This window comes from Rattus norvegicus, chromosome 3, assembly GCF_036323735.1.
Source record: "Rattus norvegicus strain BN/NHsdMcwi chromosome 3, GRCr8, whole genome shotgun sequence".
NCBI lineage: Eukaryota > Metazoa > Chordata > Mammalia > Rodentia > Muridae > Rattus > Rattus norvegicus.
In genome coordinates this window covers 133351222-133371387 of record NC_086021.1, presented here as the reverse complement: position 1 = coordinate 133371387, position 20166 = coordinate 133351222, and the positions used below count along the sequence as shown (strand labels likewise).

The 20166-nt window shown below is 46.4% G+C and overlaps 1 protein-coding gene across 3 annotated transcripts in view; it reads left to right on the top strand.

Annotated features, from left to right (window-relative positions):
- Shc4 (SHC adaptor protein 4) overlaps positions 1–20166 on the top strand; it is a 94379-nt gene that overhangs the window by 57017 nt on the left and 17196 nt on the right. For 2 of the 3 annotated variants that reach the window (XM_039105836.2, NM_001191065.2), the window contains 5 exons: positions 3411–3462; positions 10204–10324; positions 12224–12389; positions 15576–15636; positions 19310–19474. In XM_039105836.2, the coding sequence (XP_038961764.1) occupies positions 3411–3462; positions 10204–10324; positions 12224–12389; positions 15576–15636; positions 19310–19474 (565 nt within the window). The remainder of the gene's footprint in view (positions 1–3410; positions 3463–10203; positions 10325–12223; positions 12390–15575; positions 15637–19309; positions 19475–20166) is intronic. The other variant, XM_063284538.1, reaches the window with a different exon arrangement.

Sequence of the window (20166 nt, the reverse complement as noted above, 5' to 3'; positions counted from 1 at the left end):
AGAATACTTTCCAGAGGGTCATTTCTCGACTCCTCACTGTGCTGCAGGATATTTGATCACACTGTGAACCCTGAGATTATTGTTTACTGAAAAAAAACTGATTCTAACTGTGGTGTGTGCCCTAGCCCACACCATTCATCCCTTTAGCTGGAACTCACGCCATTAGTACACAACTTTAATCCCAAACAATGAAGGTAAAGTTAGTTTGTAGAAGGGAGCACCTATGTTTGAAAGTGATTTCTAATTGAGTGGCAGAAAAAAATGATGAATCAGAGAAAGATTTGACAGAATAGGATATGCCCAACTCTCACAAGAAGAGAGAGGAAAAAGAGGCTACTTAAGAGAGAACGATGCAGGGGCTGGGGATTTAGCTCAGTGGTAGAGCGCTTACCTAGGAAGCGCAAGGCCCTGGGTTCGGTCCCCAGCTCCAAAAAAAAAAAGAGAGAACGATGCAGAAAAGAGGAGAGGGGAGGGAGGAAGGAGGTGGCAGTTTTACGAATAGCAAAAGGTAGCTAGGCACAGGTGAAGACAGAATGAGTCAGAGAATGTGTGAAGGAGCCACAAGATCAGAACAGATTGTCAGAGTTAGTTTGAGGCCAAGCGGAGCAGTTCATTGAGAAGCTGAGAGAAGCCAGATTGAATCAGTCACCTTGGAGAGGAGTTTGAGCCAGAAGAGCTGAGTGGAACCAGCCAGCCAGAGTTCAGTGTGAACAAGAAAGGTGAACTTGTTCAGTAATGAATCTCAGAGGCTGAGAACATTCTAGGCCTAGGTTAGATTGTTCAGAGACTAGAAGCTTCCAGAACTAGGCCAGGGTTATCAGATGGAGGCAGTAAGCCTCAGAGATGACAATTGAATCAGGTGACTAAAAGATACTTTTATATCACTACTTCATTTGGGGACAAGAGTCTTTAGAGAGGGCATGTATACATGAGTTAATTGTTGATCCCTTAGGAAACAGGGCATGTAGGATAGCTTGTGTTACACAATGTGAGCTCAGAGAGAGGGAAAGGGAGAGGGAGAGGAGAAGGGAGGAAGGAGGGGGAGAGGAGGAAGGGAGAGAGGAGGGAGGGAAAGAGGGGGAGGGAGGGAGGGAGGGAGAGAGAGAGAGAGAGAGAGAGAGAGAGAGAGAGAGAGAGAGAGAGAGAGAAGAGCTCAATGAATCTAAATGGGAGAAGAGTGGCACTTTCTCTTCTCCTAGCCCATTAGATTTTTATGAAGGGACTGGGACACATTTTAAAAATACTTATTAGTGCATGATGTACTTAAAAAATGATTGGTGCTTGCCCTGAAATGATCCTTTAGTTCCCAGGGCAGTTGTTGTGTTAGGGCTGGTGCACAGACCCTCTTTACTGTACACCCAACAGGATTTGTTTTTGTTCTCCAGAATTGAAAGCTTTTCCATTCTGTCTTCAAGTGGCTTCCAATCGTTAACAGAAGCACTGTCCTTGCCAGAACCAAACCATCTGCATCCACTGTGGGGAAATGTGTACATCAGTACAATCTGCGGAAACCTTGGGCTCTGCAGTGAAAAATCCACACTGGCTTGAGGTTTAAATGATCCCTGGCTTGGTTTTAGCCTCTCCCCCAACCAGTGAAGTTTTCCCCTCCTGCCAGGAAGACAGTGAAGGCTACTGTTCAACATTAGAGTCAAGTACTTGATGGCTAACTTTTCTAAGATTTGGGGTCTTCCTTTGCAAGACAGGGGTGATCGAGTGAGATAACGTACACTGGAGCTGGACTCAGTCTATCTCTGCATTTGCTTTACGACACCCACTGCGCTACCTCAGTTAAATAGCTGGCTGGGCTAGTCACAGGGTAGGTGGAGCCGAGTTAGAAGTCCCTTGTGACTCAGCATCGTCTTCCAAAAATGTGGACCATTCTTCCTAACCTGTGATGTCCGCTCTCCTTCTCTCTTAGTTCTCTCTCAGAAAGTTTCTGTTTTCCTGGTAACTGTGTGAGCATCTATGGCAAATGCTTCTACAGCTGCCCATGCTTTCTCTGTTTGGAAACACTCTACAGATCTGCAGAAAAATTAAAGCTGTTTCAAGTATTTTCTCCTGACGTTTGTTCTTTCCCTTTAAGTCTTCTGCAGAGTCCCCCCTCCCCCAGATGTTTACAGTCATAGAATTTTAAAACCATTAGAAAATGCAAGATCATTCGGAGGATGATGAAACAGGCCGGGAGGGGGCCTCATAGCTTCTTCTTCAGCACCTGCTCCAGGCTGACACGGTAGCACTTGTTCAGCTTAAGAAGAGTGCTCTGCAGTGACCGTGACTCCTAAGACAACAGAAAGCCATGTTCATAGATAGGTCTTGACTTCTTTAGAAGCTATCCCAACCCAGCTTTCTCTCTGCCTGAGACATTTACTTAGGTGTGTGCTATTTTTAAAAATGACTTAAGACAAGTTCTGCTGACCGTGAGATCTGCTTCCTGCATGATTCATTGTGGTTGTTAAGTGGCTACCCTGGAGGGCATTACCAACACGGCTTATACTTCCTGCCAGTAGACGGCATCTCCCCTCTAGAGACCATTCTTATACTCTGAAATGGCATTGTAGGTATTTTTCCCCCCTGAGAATTAAGATAGCAAAAGCATCTTTAATTATTAAAACCGTCCCATTCATCAGCTCACTATTTTCATAAAAGCTGGAATTTCCAAGTGTCCTGTCCATTTCCTTGTTTGCACAAAGTCAGCAGCATATCTCTTTTTGAACTCGTTACTCATAGGTTCTCTGTTTTGAAATAATTTGCCTCTGCCTACGGATGAAATAATTGATATTTTCGCTGTTTTACTTTGTAAGCTATCTTGCAACACACACATGCAACCAAAGGCACCAGCAGGTCTCTGAGAAGCTCATTTTCTGGTGCACAGGGATCTGCTTGGACACAGGCCAATGGCGACGCCACATCTCAGCTCCCGCTAACTTTGTGGGGAGGGGTTCTGTACAGGTGTCAACCCAGTTCCACAGTCAGTTCCTAGACAGTTTTAAAGAATTCCTCGACTGTGTTCTCCTCTATCCTTAATGGTATAGTCAGACTCTGAATTTTCAATCTTCATCCTTTCCCCATGAGGGTCAGAAAAAATACTGATTTAATTGTTAAGCTGGGTATGCCATAGAGCAATAGTTCTCAACCCGTGGGTCACTTCGGACCCTCATAAATATTTACATTATGGCTCATAACAGTAGCAAAAGTAATTGTGAAGTAACAGTGAAAATAATTTTATGGTTGGGGGTCACCACAGTCCAACGTGAGGAACTGTATTAAAGGGCTGAGAACTCCTGCCATAGAGAAACAGTTATGTCTAAGGCTTTGGCTAGTTGGGTCCTAAGAAAGTCTCATCTTCCAGTGGTTGCAATTTATTCATTTTAAATGCAATTGTCTCTCTCTCTGTGTTTTTTTTTTTATAGGATACCACAGACTATGTTGCCTATGTAGCTAAAGATCCAGTCAACCAACGAGGTATGGAAAAGTAACTTCTCTTTTTTCACAAGACCTGTTAGATAGCAACTATAAAAATAAATGGTTATTTCTAGTGTACACAGTAATGGACGTCCCACAGAAAGGCCCCCATCTATGAGCATGGCTTCCTATTATCTTGGAAGTCATGTCATTGCAGACTTGGGCACTCTTGTTAAGCGAGCAGGTGCTGATAAAGAAGAAGCAGTGAGGCCCCCTCTGGCCTGTTCCATCGTCTTCCAGTGATGGGCCTGGTGCAATGGCGTGCCGTCACCATAGTGTGATATTGAAGGACTCTAAGAGAACTACGTAATTTGAATTGGGAATAAATAATCCTACCAGCAGAGAAGAGTGGGAAAATTCACAGGCAGTATTTAAATCTTGGTGCTTGAAAGATTCACAAACTAAAAAACTTATGTATTTACATATGCCCAAAATAAGCTATTTTGGTTATGATAGTGTGGCATTGGTATTGTCACGTGTGCATGTGTGTGTGTGTGTGTGTGTGTGTGTGTGTGTGTATGTGTGTGTGTATCCCTATGCACTTGCTGCTGAAAAGCCTGGAATGTTACTTTGAGTTTGAGTACGTGGTGTTTGGATTTTTTGTTTTTTGAGACAAGACTGGTCTTAAACGCACTATGTAGCTGAGGATAACCTTAAACTTCTGATCCTCCTGCCTTCATCTTCTGAGTGGGCTTATAGGCATGTGTCACCATGCCCAGCTTTATGCAGTGCTGGGGCTAGAACTCGGGGTGTGTGTGTGCAAGGCAATTCCTGTCCACCTTTAGGTCTCAGCTCCATTGTCTCTTCTTCTGAGGGGCCTTCTACTGATGGCATCTCCTACCTCTAGTAACCTGTGCCCCATCGTGACCCTGTATTTCTCTTCCTACCAACAAGCCACCCTTTGTTGCTGTTTTTCTCACATACTTGTTCCCACGTTCACGTGTTCTTTCTATTAGGCTGAGATCTCCATGAAGGCAGGGGCCCACCTGTCTTAGTGTTTCTCAGACCCTTCACAATGACTCAGACATGAGCAATGCACAGGCTGTGTCTGAGTGACTGAGGGGAAGAGCCGCGTGAGTGTCTCATCCTAGGATACGACGAGGTTGCCTAGAAAAGGCATCTGGAGGCTGGGCTTCAAGTCAAAGGCCTGAGGTTCATTAGAAAGTTCGACCTCTCTGGACAGATGTGGTTTGTAGTGTTTCTCATCCTAACCTCGAGGCATTCAGACTCCCCTGAGAGATGGGGTTAAGCTAGTTGCCTTCAAATAGAACCTGGGAGTTGGGGAACTTCTTCCACCCTGGTGATGGAATTTGCCTCCAAATATTTGATTAAGTGAACATGGAGTGGTATTTGGGAACCAAAGGAACAGAGGTGGGAATGTCTGTGGCTTGTTGGGAAGCATAACCACAGGCTGCATATGGAGGAAGAGGGAAACCCTCTCCCGGGGCTGATAAGGAGACCTAACATAAGGGTCTTGATCCCTTGGGTAGGTGGGTAGAGGTGCTGTTTGCATAGCAGAGTTCTAGGGAGGCTGATCTAGCAGGCTGTAGGAGGTGCAGTCTCAGGGAAACTTGAAGCCATGGAGGCAGTGTGATTGTCCGAGTGAGATTATGAGAAGCATCAGTTGGTAGAGCTTGGTAGATGCTTGGTAATTGCTTGCCAAGGAGGACCCGGTCCTGAGAATAGAGAAAGGAAAGAGCAGGTGACAGATGCTTTCAGATACTGCACTGAAAGGCACTCACTGAGCTGCATAACGTTGCATGGGTAATGCTGAGGGAGTGGCTCGGATGAAGGGGCCCAACACTGAGAAAGCCAGCATGAGCCATTGGCTAACCGCTGGCTTGTATTTCAGAAGACCCCTGAATAGCATTTGGTTTTTCTTACCATAAAAACTACAGACAGGGAAGGAGGATCACCACAAACACGAGGCCATGCTGTGCTATGTGCTGTGCTCCAGGACATAGTCTGGGTTATGCCTGAGCTCCTGAGCCCCTGTTAAAGAGGATAAAGGGAAGCATCTGGAATCCAGGTGTAAATTTGCTTTGGCTTCTGACACTGCCTTAATTTGTCTCCCTGCTGCTATGATCAAATACCCCAACAGAGCAGCTTAAGGGTTTGTTCCTTATCTCTGTTTAAGGGTGGCTGTCATGACAGGGAAGTGGGGGTCATAGGCCTTGAAACAGCAAGTCATGTCACATCCATCATCAGGAAGCAGGGAAAGGTGAGAGCTTGCTTGCCCCACAGTTCCCTTTCTCTATATATACAGTCCTGGATCCCAGCCAGGGAATGGCGCCATCCAGAGAGGCTGGGCCTCCCACCTCAGTTAATACAATCAAGATCAGATATTTGTTATATATTTTTTAAATGTTCTAAACCCCTGAATAAAAACTAGTGGAATCATAAAGGTGATATAACATTGCTTAGTGAATTAAAGTTATCCTGAGGGAGAACAGTTCTGTCCAAGTGTCACTGGGGATTGGGATTCCCTTTTATAGGTCCTTAGTCAATAATAAAATAATCTTAAAACAGACTCTGAAGGAAATTCAAGCTCCATTTTATTAGTGTTTGAGGGAAGAACCACAGGACAGTCTGTAAATCCTGGCGGCTGCTTCGGAGAGGAGGTAGAGAACATTAGGGGAGCCAGCCTGACCTTTGAATTAGGGTCAGCAATGGGAGTGTGGAAGGCACCATAGAAGTGGGATTGTGGGATCTTCATAAAAACAGTGAGAAAGCCCGGAGTACCAGAACAAATATGCCTACGATTTGGGTTGGTATTTAGTGAAGAGATAGAAGGCTGCAGTGCAGGTGGAGTTAGGCTTTTTTAGTTAGAATTCGAAAAAGCAGAAGGCTCGGCAGAGACCTGCAAACAACTGCACAGATGGAAAAGCTTCGGGGACTCCAAGTAGAGGGACTCTCAGGGGCAACAAGGGGCGGCCTCCTAGCCAGGAGATTGATGGGCCCCATTGGATTCAGTAGTTGACAAAGTTCTAACCATTGAGGGGTGTGGAAATGCCATCCGTTCCTCAGACAAGGAGGACGCAGCTTTCTCTTCGTCAGCCTCAATAAAGCCCAGAACCCCAACCTTTTCACTTGGTAAATGAGAGGTGGGGCCCCAAACTGTCCTTAACGCCCTCCAAGCCAGCTACTGCGGGTCTGGAGCTCGATGCCAGCCAGGAACAGGTCTTAAGGGATGGGAGATGGGGGGATAGCTAGAGGCAGGGAAGGGAGAGGAGAGGGAAGTAGAAGAGAAGAGAGGAAGAGGGAAAGAAGAGATGGGGAGTAAGATCCTCCACAGAGGCGTCTAGAGTGGAAGGAGCTAAGTAAGGCTTTCAGCGAGGGGAGAAGTCCGAGGACACATGGCGAGAGAAGGAGGGTCAGTGAGAATCACCTCCTTAGGAGGAATAGCACTTTGTCCTGGAGAGGACACCAGGATGGTTGCCAGTAAGAGACTGAAGGCAAGAAAACATCATTCAGTTCAGCAGAGAGCCCACAGACTAGGCGACCTCAGAAAGGCAGGAGCCAGATGGCAAGGGTGAGGAGGAAAGCCCGGCTGGCAGGAAGTGGAGGTGGGCACAGGAGGCCAGGCTTCCTGCTAATTATCCTCAGTGTGCTACCCCGCCCCCATCCTCCCTCTCCTGTGTACCTGGTTCAATGTTTCCATCCAGATCAATCTGGTATTACATTTTTCCTATTTTGGCTAGGACCTTGTGATGAAGTCATCAGTTTATGAAAGGCCTTCCTTGTAGGGAAGGCAAGTTAAAGATGTCAGTGTTAAGTCCAGCCTTCTACTGTAGCTGTTGTGAGGAAGTCCATGCTGTCTTCAGCTCTCCAACACTGAGAGGCATGCTATGGAGGTTTTCATACTGTATCTGAACTTAGTCTGAGAAGAGGCCCCGGTTTACTTGGAGTATTTATGTGCAGGAAACCCATGGGCTGAATATTGAAAGAGAATTGTAAAACAATGCCCCTGCCAATGAAAAGTAATCTCAACAAACCTGCTAACTTATATTTGTATTTATGGTTATAAAGTACATAGGCTGCTGTCTGTGAATCTACTGTTCTTAAGAGTCTGATGCTTCTCCTGAAGCTTGTCCTCCGTTTGTGTCCCACAGCACCATCTGGTGGATGATCTGAGCCACTGACCTTTATTTCAAGATCTAATTCTTAGACAAATGTTTATCTTTATGAACAGTCTGAGAGTGGTGGTATACGCCTTTAATATCAGCACTCAGGAGACAGAGTCAGGCGGATCTCTGTCAGTTCAAAGCCAGCCTGGTCTACAGAGAGTTCTAGGCCAGCCAGAGGTAATACAGTGCGATTGTGGAGGAGGAGTGTCCCTGGGGGGAGAGGGGGGACTTTGAAGCTTCAAAACAGCTCCTTCCACTCTCAGTCAGCTCTCTCTGCTTGGTGATGCTCGTGGACCAAGATACTAGCGCTAAGCTAACTGTGTCATTGCCATGCCTGCCTGCTACCACGCTCCTAGCCATGATGGTCATGGACTCGCCCTCCCAGAAACTTAAGGAAACAAAACTCTTTAAAAGACCTTCTACATGTAAGAGTACTATTCACTGTAATGTTACTGCTAGGAACCCTAGTGAAGGGAAATGCTAAGATCTCTATGATTCTTACTGTGGTCTTGGGAAAGAGACCAGGTGTGTGCAGCGATTCTGGATGTAGACAGCAGAGCCCAGACTGCTGTGGCTGTGTTGATGTCACCAAGAATCACTTGGGAACATGGGACTTCCTATGTATTTGTCTTCTTTCCTTTGCTTGTTGGCAGCAGGTAGGGTAGCTCCTGACCAGGAACCCTGGCCTTTTGCTGTGATTCACGGCCTGTTCCTAGGCTGCTTCCCTCTGATCATGTGATCAGACTAAGAGAGTTGGAAGAGTAGCACTGTCAAAATAGGGACGTTTCCTAGGAGGAGGTGGGGCTGCCTGCTGCCACACTCCTAGCCATGATGGACAGCCTGCCCCGTGTTCATGGACAGTGACAGGAGCCCTTGTTTTTTTTTTTTGTTTTTTTTTTTTTGTTTTCTTTTTTCCTTTTCTACTTTCCGTTCCATCTTCTTTTAAAAGCCAGCAACAGGGTAATTGAAGCAAAGCAGAAAATTATTTTGGGGAATCTGCCTATGGGCAGACAAAACTAAAACCTCTAGGCATTCAAGTCAGAGAAGTAGAAAAAAAAAGACAAAGCATTTTAGAGTGTGCTCAAATGGCAAAGGGCTGTGTCAGATTTAGTGCCTCCTGGGTGCCCAGCCTGTTCATCCTGCTCCTCAGAGCTAGTATGAAGACAAAATGCCCGACTTTCTCAAGTAGACAGACAGCCTGTCCTCTTGTCTTCGTAGGTGAGGGCCTTGCCACTGACTCACACCATAGTTACTTCTCTGGTACTGTGACAGAACACCACAACCAAGGCAACTTGTGAAAGAAGGAGGATTTAGTTTCAGAGAGCGAGTCCGTGATCATCCTGGTAGGGAGCATGGCATCCAGCAGGCAGGCCCTGTGCCTGAGCGGTAGGCCAAGAGCTCACATTTTTTTTTTTTTTTTGGTTCTTTTTTCCGGAGCTGGGGACCGAACCCAGGGCCTTGCGCTTCCTAGGCAAGCGAAGAGCTCACATTTTGATCCACAAGCACAAGGCAGAGAAAGCTAATGGGCTTTTAAAACCTCAAAGCCCAACCCCAGGGACACGCCTCCTCCAACAAGGCCCCGCCTCCCAATCCTTCCCCAAAAGCTCCACCAACTTGGGATCCCATTCAAGCTTCTGAGCCCGTGGGGAGAGGTAGGCATTCCTATTCAAGCTACCAGTAGCAGGTTCAGGATTACACAGATGGCACAGCCGGAATTTGAACTCAGCTCTGGACATTTTTCACGGAGTAAATCTAGTCTCCCATCATCTTACCTCTCTCAGGAAATCAGTGCTGTGTGTTTACTTATTTATACCGGACTCTCCTGCCCCTGCCCCCCCCCCATCTCTTTCTGATTTTTATTTCTTTTCAACCCAAAAGAAAAAAGTTACAGCAAGTTTGGTTCTATTTTGTGATCATTCTCAGTTTGATTTTGTTTTTAATCAAGCCACATATGTGTGAACAAACAAGAAAACCTCGAGTATAATGACCTGTCTGTATAACGTGATATAACTCATCTTGTTCCGTCTAAAGAACATGGCTTACAGGCCACAGTGATGGCTCAGCGGATAAGGATACTTGCTACCAAGCCTGAGTTGGACCCCAGGGACTCACCCGGTAGAAGTAATGAACCAATTCTAGCAAGTTTTCCTCTGACCTACATTTGAACACACACACACACACACACACACACACACACACACACACACACACACACCTAAAAATAATTTCAAAAGATTTTAAGACACTCTAAAGTGTGAACCCTGAATATCTGCCTTGATATCACTTTTTCTTTTGAAACAGAGTCTCTCTTTGTAACCTGGCCATCTTAGAACTCTGTTGACTAGGCTGACCTGGAACGGAACTGACAGAAATCCACCTGCCTCTGCCTCCTGGGTGCTGGTATTAAAGGTGTGCACCACCATGCCCAGCTTAAACTTTCTAAGTTGTTAGGTATGTAGATTGTGAATGTTTTCTCCTTGACTCATATGGAATATGAAGTCTGGTTATGCCGTTTTAGTTTGAATTTTTTTTAAACACAACTATTTACTCATGTTCTGGAATGATTTTGTATAATGCTCTCATGAGACTATATTTTTAATGTGTTTTCTCACAGCGTGCCACATCCTGGAGTGTCGCAGTGGAACGGCCCAAGATATCATAAGCACCATAGGGCAGGCCTTTGAGCTCCGGTTCAAACAGTACTTGAAGAATCCTTCCTTGAACACTTGGGAAAGGTCAGTCAAGAGTTCCATAATTATCCAACTTTCTGTCTTTCTGAACATTTAAAGCATTGCCATCATGGCAGGATGTGTAATGCATGCCTTGCTCCCAGCACTCGGGGGGCAGAGGCTGGTGGATCTATGAGTCCAAGACCAGCTTGGTCTACACTGCAGGCTCCAGGTCAGTCGAGGATACTTTGTGAAACCCTATCTAAAAAAAAAAATCAAAAAAAATTTTTTTGAAGTTCACTAACGAGATTAATATTTCTTCTTAAAAGTAACAGTTTTGGCAATAAACCCAAAACTTGGAGAATAACTTACTTTTCTTCCACTCATGTTTATCCAGATCTTCTGACACTAAATGTGGGAAGGAATCAACCCCATTTCGCCAGTGTTACACAAAACTATGAATTGCAGGGTTATGAAATAATGAATGTTAACAAGTTTCTCAGACTTTCTTTATCCCTGGGTCTCATGCGTATTAGTGAAAACCGAACTGAAATGGAAGAGTGAAACAGTAAGAATCGAAGATCTCTGCAGCAATCTGTTAGCTGCTGGTAGGCCTTGGAAGTGGCTGCCGCCTTTGAGGTGGAGCAGATGTGACTCAAAAAGCTGGTGTTTCTGTCTGGGGCCGTGGAAGCCGAAGCTTTCATGCTGTCAACAGTCTCATGCTCAAGAAATTAAATCCTTGGGTATTTTTAATGCACCTTCCCCCAAGTTATTATCTTGTATATCAGTGAGCACTGGATTTGGAGATCCCTCTTTATGAGGTAGGCCATCCAGGGCAACAAAGAAAAGGGCTACCAGAAGCCTTGGTGACAGCTTTTACCCAGGATCATGCACAGTCATGTGGGTTAAGTTAGCTCATTTTAAAAAGACTTAATTTGGTTTGAGAAAGATGGCTCAGTGGGCAGAAGTGCTCAGCACTCAGGCCTGATGTCCTGAGTCCTGGTCCCAGAAACCCAAGTAAAAAAACATGGCGAGGTGGTCTGTCTGTATCTCTCATCCCAGAACTCCTACAGTGGATGGGAGGAAGGGACAGGAGCCTTGGAGTCCTCAGTGAAGGCAGAAGTAAGAGCTGCGTCCTCAAAACAAGATGGAGGGCAGGAACTGACTTCAAAGTTGTCCTCTGACCTCCAGATGTCATGGCACGCACACACGGACACGCACACACGCACACACGCACACACACACACACACACACACACACACACACACACACGGACACATGCATACGCACATGCACGCACATGCCTTCTCTTCTCACGCTGCCCCCACCCTCCATGCTCATGTAAAATCCTGCAGATGTTTGGTCTGACTTACTCTTTTTTATAGGAACTCTTGTTAATTCCAACTTGGAAGAGAAGTCAGTTTGTTGCATTTTTTTACCCTGTTTCAAATTTTAAAACAATTGCATGTTTCCAGAATTCCCCGACTTGCCACATGTGACTCTGATAGTTCTTTATGAATACCATACTTGTCTAGATTTGTGCAGACAAGATAGCTGGCTACAGCTCTCTTTTTTAAATGGATTTTTTTTTTCATCTTAGTTTAGTAAACTGGGCCAGGCTCTCTACCAAAAGAATAATTTCTAAAGTTTCTTTGACCAAACATTTCCAAAATGAAGCAGTTGAAGTAAGCCAGAGGTAATGAAGGCTTTGCGTCTTTATGATGTTGAGGTAAAACAGCCTTTCATTCAGGTGAGGCACCACTCACTGTCATTACTACCACCGCTAACTCACCCTGGACGGTCTGCTGCGCTAGCTCTGCCCCGATCCCTAAACCCTTCAGTGTGGCAGTCCAGATGTTTGACGTGGCTTACGCACAGCAGTAAACTTGAAACACAACTGCAATTTTTCAGGATGATTTGTTTGGCTTACACAGCCTCCTGCGGCTTCTTTTTTCCCCTTACAGGGAGGAGGTCCTTGTTGATGGCACCTCTGAAGACAGAGGCCACGACTATTACAACTCCATCCCAGGGAAGCAGCCCCCTGCAGGCGGCATTGCAGATGTGCGGATCCAGGTTCAAGCAGATCCAGTGGCTTACTGCCCTATCCGGTGTGAGAAGTTGTGCTATTTGGTAAGGACTGTTTTATTGCTACTGGGACCAGAGGTGGGATTCTATTCTTACCACTAGAGCCCTCGATTTGAGGATTTCCAAATGTGAAAGTGCCATGTTCTTCAAAAGTGGGGTAAATCACGCTCTACCCTGGGTCATTTTTATTCTCAGTACCCTATCCACACTCCCAAGATGACATCATATCTGTCTTCACTGGGAAAATTAAAACCACCCAATGCACCATTATCAGACTTACCCTCCCCCCTTCCCCAGTCTTCCTGGGCTCTCGTTCTCTTCCTGAGTCACTGCATCTGCACGTAATCCTCCCTTGTGCTCTGACCATCCTCTCCTGCCAGCCCTGTGGCCTTGTTCTGTCCAGAATCACGCCATCACTTCTTTCTCTTCTGACCATGGACAAGCTTTGCTGCTGCAACCCACCAACACCACCTCACCTTTTTTGTTCCACTTCTAAGGATCATTGTCTTCATCCTGTCTCTCACACACTTTGAGACCCTAACTCTGCTTGGCAACCTGATGTAAATGACTTTTATATAGGCCACTAGGGACTTCCTTGCTAAACAGATTTCTCCCTTTAGTAATCTTCCCCCATCTTTAGAGCTGGTGCCCATTGGCTGAGTCCTCTTCTGTTGGCTTCCAAACATTACTTCACCTTGGTGCTCCCTTCCTGAACCTTTCACTTCTGCCCCAGGTCCCTCTATCTTCAACATTTTTAGTATAGTTGAAAGAATCCCACAGTGAACACTCACATGTAGAATCCCACAGTGAACACTCACATGTAGAATCCCACGGTGAACACTTGCATGTAGAATCCCATGGTGAACACTCGCATGTAGAATCCCACGGTGAACACTTGTATGTAGAATTCCATGGTGAACACTCACATGTAGAATCCCACGGTGAACACTTGCATGTAGAATCCCATGGTGAACACTCACATGTAGAATCCCACGGTGAACACTCACATGTAGAATCCCACGGTGAACACTCACATGTAGAATCCCACGGTGAACACTTGCATGTAGAATCCCACGGTGAACACTCACATGTAGAATCCCACGGTGAACACTTGCGTATATAACATTTGACTCATTATGTTTGTTTTATCACATGGGATACCATGATCCATGTTGGATTTTTTGCATATTTGTGTAGTGTGTGTGTGTGTGTGTGTGTGTGTGTGTGTGTGTGTGTGTGTGTGTGAACATTCATGTCATCCTTCATACATGGAGGTCAGAGGTTGATGTCTATCATTTTCTCTGTATTTACTTAGGCAGGGTCCTTTGCCTGCCCAGCTTGCTCGAGGGATTCTCTTGCTGCTTCCTGTGTTCTGGGACTGTTGGGAGTGTCTGGCATTTATTAGGATGCTAAGACTCTGCACCACAATCCTCAGGCTTGTCTGCAAAGCTTTCTATCCGCCGAGTCACAGTCCCACCTATTTCTGATCCTTTGAAGAGTGAGCTGTCGCTCCTTTCTCTCATATTTTCTTCCATTTCCTCCTTGAGATTCCAGCCCTACCTTGCCCCAGCATAAACATTTTCAGTGGCTCTTCTTGGGCGTAGGTCTAGCCTCTACCCCGAGGACACATCGGTCCCCTACATTTTCTATTTCAACCATTCCGTGTCTCTTAAGCTCTAATACCAAATCGCATTGCATTGAGTCTCACTATGTAGCCGTGGCTTGGACTCCCTGAGATCTGCCTTCCTGTGCCCCGTGAGTGCAGGAACAAGGGCACATTACCGTGTCCTGCTCAATCCCCCGTCTGCTTAGTCATGTTTATCCTGCTGCTCGCCTTTCACTCACTTTGCCTTTCTTACATTTTGGAGCCCATATCAACTTATGTCCAATATCTAGCCTTCTACCATGTGAGTATCTTTTTTATCCACTCAGATTTTACTCAAACTTATCAAGTTCTGGTTCTAATTGCCTAAGTGATTCTGAAAGCCACTTAATGGCACTGATTTCAGGCCCTCAATCCTTGTGTGTGGGCATGTGCATGCTGCAGTGTGCATGTAGAGGTCAAAGGACAATCTGAAGGTGAGTTCTTGCAGGAGCAGGATCTCTGTCTCTCTGTCTCTGTCTCTCTGTCTCTGTCTCTCTGTCTCTCTGTGTCTCTCTGTCTCTCTCTCTCTCTGTCTTTCTCTCTCTGGCTAGCTGTTCTGGGAGCTTCTGGGCATTCAGCCACCACAGCCTCCCATTTCACCCACCCATACACTGGGATTACAGAGTTCAACTGCAGAGAGCTGTTCCTGGACTCTGAGGATCCTAACTCCAACCTTCACACCTGCTCAGCAAGTGCTTTACACATTGCTCCATCGCCTCTCCTGGCCCTGACGATCTTTCTAACACATGCACGCTGCACTTCCCCAAGGCATCAGCACATCTTCATTCCGTTGCTGGAGAAAATGTGTGTTAAGGTGGGAATGACCGACACCCTCTGACTGGCTGAGGCTTCCAAGAATAACAAATGAGTCTGCAAACCCAGCAGAGCAGGGGTCTAGTTTGTCATCCCCAAAGCAGTTAGTGATTGGGATAGCTCAGTTGGTAAAGTATTTGCTGTGCAAGCTTGAGGATCTGAGCTTAGTCCCCTGAACCCACATTAAAAGCGAAGTCAGGTGACGTAGTGTGGGTTTATCTTCCCAGTGCTTCTGAGAGGGTCCGAGACAGCTAACTGGGGTTCCCTGGTCAGCCAGCCTAGCCTAGCTATCTCAGAGAGGCCCTGGTTCCACTGAAACCCAAATACCAGGTGGATGGCCTCTGAAGAATGACACCCAGTATTAACCTCTGGCTTCCATACTTATGTGGACGCACGTGCGTGCACACACACACACACACACACACACACACACACACACACATCCCCAAACATACACGCAAAGTAATTAAACATCGCCTTCCAGCTGAGACTGTGCGTGCTGGAATGTGACCTCTGCAGCCGAGGAAGGGACTCTCAAGACACAGGACGTGAATGGCCTTTTCGACACCCCTAACCTTCAGATCCATGTTTGCAACTAACTCCAAAAGGGTGGCCATCGAGTTCTATTCTCTCCCACACAGACTCTGTTTCCAACCTGTCAGACATTTCCCGTGTCGGAGAGTGAAGTTCCCTGCCCCATTTTCCTGAAAGCTATCGTTTTCTTTATGAACGTGTCCTCTTGATAAACATCCTGCAATCTGTCATTTGTGCAGCCCGGGACCTCCACGTGCAGCGGCGTGTACAAGAACTGCATGGGACGGAGCAGGCCAATCGGTGGGTACGGTGCCTCCTCAGCTGCCGCCCAGCTCCTCCTAAGGCAGATGACCGTGTAGGCCCCTGCTCTTACAGGGCAGACACGGAACTGAACGTGCAGCTGTTGTGCTGCATGCTCCCCAGGGAACCCACAAAGCTATTGGGTATCGTTCAACAGCCTCATACTTCTCTCTTGTGCCCATGTGATCTCCAAGGTTGTGGCTGTAGCTCTGGGCTTCTGCACTGCTTTGACATCATGAAAACTCACACGGGAATGGGATGTCTAGAGGTCCCGTTCCAAAGACTAGGCAATGAATGAGTATGGAAACCGGCACTGAATCCACTCTGGTTAAGACATAACCTGTGTTCTAGCTTGGCAAAGGAAACAGGGGAGATAACTGACTGCACCAATAACTCCCACCATCCGCCTTGCCTGGGAGCTCTGTACTCATCCCTGTGAGTGCTCACACCGTGCGGCAGACAAACACAAGGCCTCCACTGTCATGTTAGAAATATGTCTATTAGGTTGCCAGCTAGCAGCTTCCTTCTTCCCGCCTGTCAGCACTGTTTGTTCTCTTAGGAAGGTAAGTCCTGCAGGGTTAGGTGGGGAACGAATTGGGTTGCCTTCCGTATCTATTTTTTCCGTAGTAGCCTACTATTTTATTTTTATATGACCAGGGCCACATGAAGGTCCTTTGTTTGTAGTTTATCTCTGATTTTCTCCATTCTACATACTGCATGAAAAGATCCGTGAGCGAGGACAGCATTTGAACTTTTTAAAAGCATAGTTTCTTTTGATAGAAATTAAAATTCCACAGTGGCACTTGCCTTAAATCCCAGCACTCCAGACTCAGAGAGCTTTGAGTTCAAGGCCAGCCTGGACTACATAGTGAGTTTTGAGCCAGCCAGGGCTACAGAGTGAAACTGTGTCTCAAAAAGAAATTTATTTAATGAAATTCTTTACAGTCAATTAAAATCTCAAGCTAATTACTTCTCAGTCTTTTGGCTGAGACCAAGTGTAAAACTCTAAACTAATCCTTCGTTATATGGCTGGAAATGAAATTAATGCTAAGTGTAAGTGCCTCTGAAATCGTGTCCTCTTGGAACTGACTCCATCCTGTCTGCCTCATTCCCTCCTCCTGGGAGTTTCCCGCATTCAGGATGTACCTGGTCTGAGCTTGTTCTGTTTGGATCACTCTGCAATGGCAGTGCTCTCCCATACTGACTTGTTCTGCCCCTCACATAGCCTGCACATATTCAACAATTCCCTCGGTGAGATCTAGTGAGGCCTCACACAGCATTTAGTATACAAGGACATGTTCATCTACATTTCAGAGCAGGCTAATGTTGAGTATGGGAGGATGTCTCATTGGATTAGGTCACTACTGATTCTCAGCTCATGACTTTGCTTCGGGAAATCTCATCCAGGCCATGACTGTGTTACAATGATATGTTAGTCACCTTTTCTTTGTGAAAGTCTAAAGCAGCTTCCACTAGCCCATCACTCCATTCGACTAAGCAAACAGTCATGTGCCACAAAATGCACACATACAGTGCCCTGGCAACCCTTTCTTCTGTAGAGACTGGATTCTACCTTGAGATTTCCTACATGCAAAGTGTTGGCACTGCGTGAGATGACAGCAGCAGGTGACAAACAGGAGCACATGGAACAAGGAGCAAGTACCAAGAGTGGAGTTGTTCCATGGGCCTCTCTCTCACTATCATACCAAAGCTGGTATGAGCTTGTCCTGTTTGGATCTGGTCAAAGGGGGTGCGTGACTGAGTGACAGAAGGAGGAATGTTGTTTTACAGTAAGGCAGTCAAGAGCCATGGCTTTGGGAACAACTTCGTGATGATCCTGGAGCACGTACAGCTGAAGTTTATAAATGTTTACACACACACACACACACACACACACACACACACACACACACACACACATCATTCTGGCATCCTTAGGACACAGCCATTTGGATGATGTGGAGTCCTTTGTGCCAGCAGATCATGAGAGATTGTGCTAATACCCATGCATGCAATGACAGTCATGTGCCAGCTGTGTGATGCTTTGCAGCTGTGAGTGAGGTGGATGCTACCCTTGCTTTTGCGGAACGTGCGGCCAATATGTAGTAAGACAGCCGAGATTAGTAAGACCGCAAGCACGTAAGGATGAGAGGGTAATTACTCCCACAGAATGGCCTTCAGAGCAAAAGCACAAGCTTCCCAGAAGGCAGAGAGCCCTCTAATCCTGAGGAAAGAGAGGTTTGGATTGACACCTGAGGTTTAAGTGGCAATCAGAAGGCCAGTGCGACCTCCGGCAGAGACTGTGGAAGTAGATCCGGGTTGACGGAGAAGGGCTCTCAGTTCTGCAGAGTATGGTTTTTAAATCTCTGATAAATATGATTGGCTTTTCCGGTCCAAAAGAGCATTTGGCCAGTGTGTGTAGCCTGAGATGGCGTAGGAGGGAACTGGCTAGGAGGAGAGGAAGGAACTGATGTGGGAGTAGAGGTCACTCCACCAGATACAGTTAAACACCAGCAATCAGTGCAAGGCTGAGTTTGGCAGGAAGAGGAGAAAAGAGCTAGACTCTATCCTTAGGAGCTTATCTTAGGTAGGTTCTGTAGAGCCATGGAGCTTACGGAGTGCCTATGGAGTAAGGGAAAATACTGAAATGATTTACAGTCATAGTCCAACTAACCCAGCCATGGGCAGCTGTGAGTGGGAAGTCCAACCATCTCGCAGTTGCTCAGACCCAGGAGGCTAGGCGTCTTAGCTGGTCTTCGGTAGAAGCTGGAATCCTGAAGAAGTAGGTGGGTTCCAACAGATGTGCTGGCAAGTAAGTGCAGGCAGACGAAGAAGAATGAACCCTTTCTCTTTCCACTGTCCTTCTGTAGGCCTCCAGCAGGAGGTATGGCCCAGATTAAAGGTGTGCACCACCATGCCTGGACCTAAGCTTTTCTTTACTTGGAACTTGCTCTGTCCCAGGCTGGCCTTGAACTCAAGAGTTCTGCTTGCCTCTGTCGCCTGGGACTAAAGGTGTGGATCACCTTGCCTGGGCCCAAGCTTTTCATGGCTACTATGCCCCAAGATCCAGATCAAAACCATGTGTCATCCCATGTCAAGATCCAGGATCAGAAGCCTGCGTCTTCCAGCCTCACGTTCTGGATCACAGGCGTGCCCTCCACTTGTGAATTGCAGTTCCTCAGTTCCTCCCAGATGTACTCGAGTTGACAGGCAGGGATAGACGCTGCAGAACTGTACTGCTTCATTCATTCATTTACTTCTAAGGTAATTTGGTACAAAGGAAGTAAGACTGTACTAAGTAACAAGTCTTTAAAAGGGGGCTAGTGATAGAGTTCACATTCGGTATGATAGATTTCCTTTCCTCCTGGACTATCTGTCACCTCGAGCTGGCACTGTTTGCTCCACAGGTCCCTGCTTTCACTGGTCATTTCTTTCAGGTTTTTCTACGTACCCCTCCTGTCTGTTCTTGTCAGTGGCACAGCTGGCAAAAGGAATACTGCAGAGAGGGGACAGAAACCAGGGAGAGGGTGGTTTTTCCTCAAAGGCCTAAGTGTCAGTGCTCAGTCCTTGTTTGGGATGGGTATGCGTGACATACAGCTTCCTGTTGCTCTTCAACTCAGCCATGATTTACACGGTAAAAATATAATGCCCTGCTCACTGCTAACCACTCCAGGTATTCCCCACGAGAGAGCGATGCAGAGTGACGCTGCATCGCTGAGGCACTTCTGGCGAGTGGATCTCTTTGATGACCCCTGCTATGTCAATACACAGAATATGCGCGGCTGTGCTGGAAATCAAAGCTCAACTCTGCCACAAGGGAGCCCATGGCACCTTGGAAGTAAGTGCCTTCCTGCTACCTGTATTCATCTCCTGGTTCTGTGGCAACAAGCCACTAACCAATCATCGGCACGTTGTGTCTGAGAACAGCTCCTAATCCTCCCAGTGATAAAGGTTGAATGACCAAGTCCAGGTGTCGGCAGCACCAACTCCTCTCCATTCCCCGAGCATGCCCTGGTGTCTTCGTTTCTGTGGCTAATTGGTGACTGCCAACAATGCTTGGTTTACAGGCTCCGCAATAGCTGTATCGGTCTCACACCCTCTATCTCCTGTGGCTGGACAAGTCATTGCACTTTGAGTGGGATGAAGTGGTTGTGCAAGATCCTTAATTCAATTATATCTAAGAGGTCGTTTTACCAAATTAGGTCATTAAGACCTCAACATGTCTTTGGTGGACCACTATGGACAGGCAACATCTGTCATTTAAAAACCTCTTCCCAGCTTCATCTTTCAGGAGTTACAATGATTTCTTTCTCTTTCTTTCTCTTTCTTTTTTCTTTCTTTCTAACTTGTTTTGTTTGGGAGGGTGTTACATTTATTTGTTTATTTTTGTGTGTTCATACACATGGATAAATACGAGGACATTCAGGACAGACTGCAGGAGGTTCTCTCTTTCAACACTGAATTTCCCTCCATTGCTACTGAGTCTCCGATGTGTGCTTTTTGATCAAGGAAGGGCTCTCAAAGGCAGCT